We start from the raw sequence: 3,527 nt of genomic DNA on the forward strand, positions 1-3,527 counted from the left end.
TAACCTGATGATTTGAAGGAATTTGCCATTACTGCACTATGCCCTGGTCCTTTGTTTCAAAGAGTGGAAGTGATCACTAAAAGCAGCAACATCAAATTCCCAATGAGGGCTGTTGTCAAGGATACAAATCTATATCGTCTCTCTCTGTTATGTAAGTTTAAGCACTACCCCCCTTCAATCTGTCCCCCTTTCTCCTTCTATTCTTTTCTCTCTGTAGAGTGTTGATGGAGAGGACTTCGAATGTCAGCCGGGACAGTGGTTATCTGTGGTGGAATTCTAGCTACAGTCATCTTACTGACTATTGTTGCAGTACTGTGCTACTGTAGGTTGCAGGTAGGCTAAAGTCTTGCCATGAAGAATTTGATTTTGTGAAGTAGCCATGTTTTTTCTACCTTAGCTGTGATGAGTGCATACGGTTTTACGGTGACCAGCTTGATCACTCTGTCACATGTTTCTCTCTGCTCCATTGGCAGTATTATTGCTGTAAGAGGGAGGAGCCAGAGATGGAGGAGGAGGAGCAACCGGACCTCACCATCATGTCCTCTCTCCCCACACCAGTGCACACGGCTGATGACCAGGACATGATGACCACGCCCCCCTCTGAGCCCAACGGGCCCGCCTTTGTCTACACTCCTCCCCTGATCCGCAAACCAATGACACGCTCCCATAGGTTTTGCCCATCCTGCACTCGCTACTCCCTGCCCTTCTACCTGCAGCACTCCTCTGAGAGACTGCATAACGGTGGCGGCCGCATCAGCTACAGGACTGTGCAGCAGCAGGAGCTGGACCTGCCAATGGACCTGGCCAGCTTCAACCACAAGCTCAACCTCATCCGCTCTGTCACCATGAGGGAGGTGGTCACCCACAGCCACAGTGTCAGCACCGATGTGTAGCCCCCTGGTGGCTGGGAGGACTAATGTCAGAGACCTGACCTGGCTGAAGGGAATTTTATTGCGCTCTTACTTACTGTAGATATTTTCCACCTCACCAAACCGATGGATACGTTCACTCGCTCACATGATGTAGAGAGGGTTTTTGGTGTCACATGCAGATATATGGACACCTACTCCTGAATTCACATGAACAGTTTTTTTTAAAGGGCTTAATATCATAGGCATATAGGATCTGTGATTATGAGGGAGACATTTTTTCTCAAGAGAAGCTTAAGCAGGCAGATGAATAACTTTGGTACTGTGTATGTTGTGTGATACCCGTACTGTACATTCTCTTGGGGTTTATGCAGGTGATGACACATAAGCTACTGAAAGCTGCTAAAATACGTCCAGAACCCTAAGTAATATTTTAGTCCCACTAGAGTAGACAGAAAATGACCTGATTCCCCAATCATCTGAAGTGTTTTGGTTAAAGTTCTGAGTGTCCTCTTAACAGCTTCTTAATAGAGTGTGGAAACGGAACTATTTTAAGAGCTAATTTAGTGACAATTTAAAGGGAAAATATGCTTAAATATATATTTGACGAGATTTTCATGTCGTTCATTGTCAAGTCATATACTTCAAGTTCCACAATACATTTGACATACAGTATCTCACAAAAGTGAGTACACCCCTCACATTTTTGTAAATATTTGAGTATATCTTTTCATGTAACAACACTGAAGAAATGACACTTTGCTACAATGTAAAGTAGTGAGTGTACAGCTTGTATAACAGTGTAAATTTGCTGTCCCCTCAAAATAACTCAACACACAGCCATTAATGTCTAAACCGCTGGCAACAAAAGTGAGTACACCCCTAAGTGAAAATGTCCAAATTGGGCCCAATTAGACATTTTCCCTCCCGGTGTCATGTGACTCGTTAGTGTTACAAGGTCTCAGGTGTGAATGGGGAGCAGGTGTGTTAAATTTGGTGTCATTGCTCTCACACTCCCTCATACTGACTGGTCACTGGAAGTTCAACATGGCACCTCATGGCAAAGAACTCTCTGAGCATCTGAAAAAAAGAATTGTTGCTCTACATAAAGATGGCCTGGGCTATAAGAAGATTGCCAAGACCCTGAAACTGAGCTGCAGCATGGTGGCCAAGACCCTACAGCGGTTTAACAGGACAGGTTCCACTCAGAACAGGCCTCGCCATGGTCGACCAAAGAAGTTGAGTGCACGTGCTCAGCGTCATATCCAGAGGTTGTCTTTGGGAAATAGACGTATGAGTGCTGCCAGCATTGCTGCAGAGGTTGAAGGGGTGGGGGGTCAGCCTGTCAGTGCTCAGACCATACGCCGCACACTGCATCAAATTGGTCTGCATGGCTGTCGTCCCAGAAGGAAGCCTCTTCTAAAGATGATGCACAAGAAAGCCCGCAAACAGTTTGCGGAAGACAAGCAGACTAAGGACATGGATTACTGGAACCATGTCCTGTGGTCGATGAGACCAAGATAAACTTATTTGGTTCAGATGGTGTCAAGCGTGTGTGGCGGCAACCAGGTGAGGAGTAAAGACAAGTGTGTCTTGCCGACAGTCAAGCATGGTGGTGGGAGTGTCATGGTCTGGGGCTGCATGAGTGCTGCCGGCACTGGGGAGCTACAGTTCATTGAGGGAACCATGAATGCCAACATGTAGTACTGTGACATACTGAAGCAGAGCATGATCCCCTCCCGTCAGAGACTGGGCCGCAGGGCAGTATTCCAACATGATAACGACCCCACACACACCTCCAAGACGACCACTGCCTTGCTAAAGAAGCTAAGGGTAAAGGTTATGGACTGGCCAAGCATGTCTCCAGACCTAAACCCTATTGAGCATCTGTGGGGCATCCTCAAACGGAAGGTGGAGGAGTGCAAGGTCTCTAACATCCACCAGCTCCGTGATGTCGTCATGGAGGAGTGGAAGAGGACTCCAGTGGTAACCTGTGAAGCTCTGGTGAACTCCATGCCCAAGAGGGTTAAGGCAGTGCTGGAAAATGATGGTGGCCACACAAAACATTGACACTTTGGGCCCAATTTGGATATTTTCACTTAGGGGTGTACTCACTTTTGTTGCCAGCGGTTTAGACATTAATGGCTGTGTGTTGTGTTATTGAGGGGACAGCAAATGTACACTGTTATACAAGCTGTACACTCACTACTTTACATTGTAGCAAAGTGTCATTTCTTCAGTGTTGTTACATGAAAAGATTTACTCAAATATTTACAAAAATGTGAGGGGTGTACTCACTTTTGTGAGATACTGTTGGTTTCTCCAGTAATGTGAGTAATGTTCACTTGGCAAGTATGGGTGGCCTAACCCTTTTTGATTTGTGAAGAAACGTAACATGGCATGTCTTGTTTGCTTTAACAGGGTTTTGTCTTCTTAGTGTATAGGATATTTGTTTGTTATTTCAGCAGTAAATGTGAGAAGGAAAACACACAGAAACCAGCAGGTGGCATCAGGTCCTAATCCATGCTTTTCCCATCATAGATACTACTACTTTGGATGAACCACATGTGGAATAGTGTCAATAATGAACTGTTGGAAAAATAAGTGTTTTGTATGCCTGATATTCTGAACCCAACATAGCAATCAAAGAAACAGCTA

The 3,527-nt window shown here is 45.4% G+C and overlaps 1 protein-coding gene across 1 annotated transcript; it reads left to right on the forward strand.

Annotated features, from left to right (window-relative positions):
- The first annotated feature begins 233 nt into the window (after positions 1-233).
- On the forward strand, positions 234-1,545 carry LOC106585326 (protein FAM163B). Its single transcript, XM_014171414.2, has 2 exons — positions 234-333; positions 474-1,545. The coding sequence occupies exons 1-2, from the start codon at positions 241-243 to the stop codon at positions 891-893; spliced, it is 513 nt and encodes a 170-aa protein (XP_014026889.1). The 5' UTR covers positions 234-240; the 3' UTR covers positions 894-1,545.
- The last annotated feature ends 1,982 nt before the right edge of the window (positions 1,546-3,527 follow it).

The sequence above is a fragment of the Salmo salar genome, chromosome 24, assembly GCF_965601325.2.
Source record: "Salmo salar chromosome 24, fSalSal1, whole genome shotgun sequence".
NCBI lineage: Eukaryota > Metazoa > Chordata > Actinopteri > Salmoniformes > Salmonidae > Salmo > Salmo salar.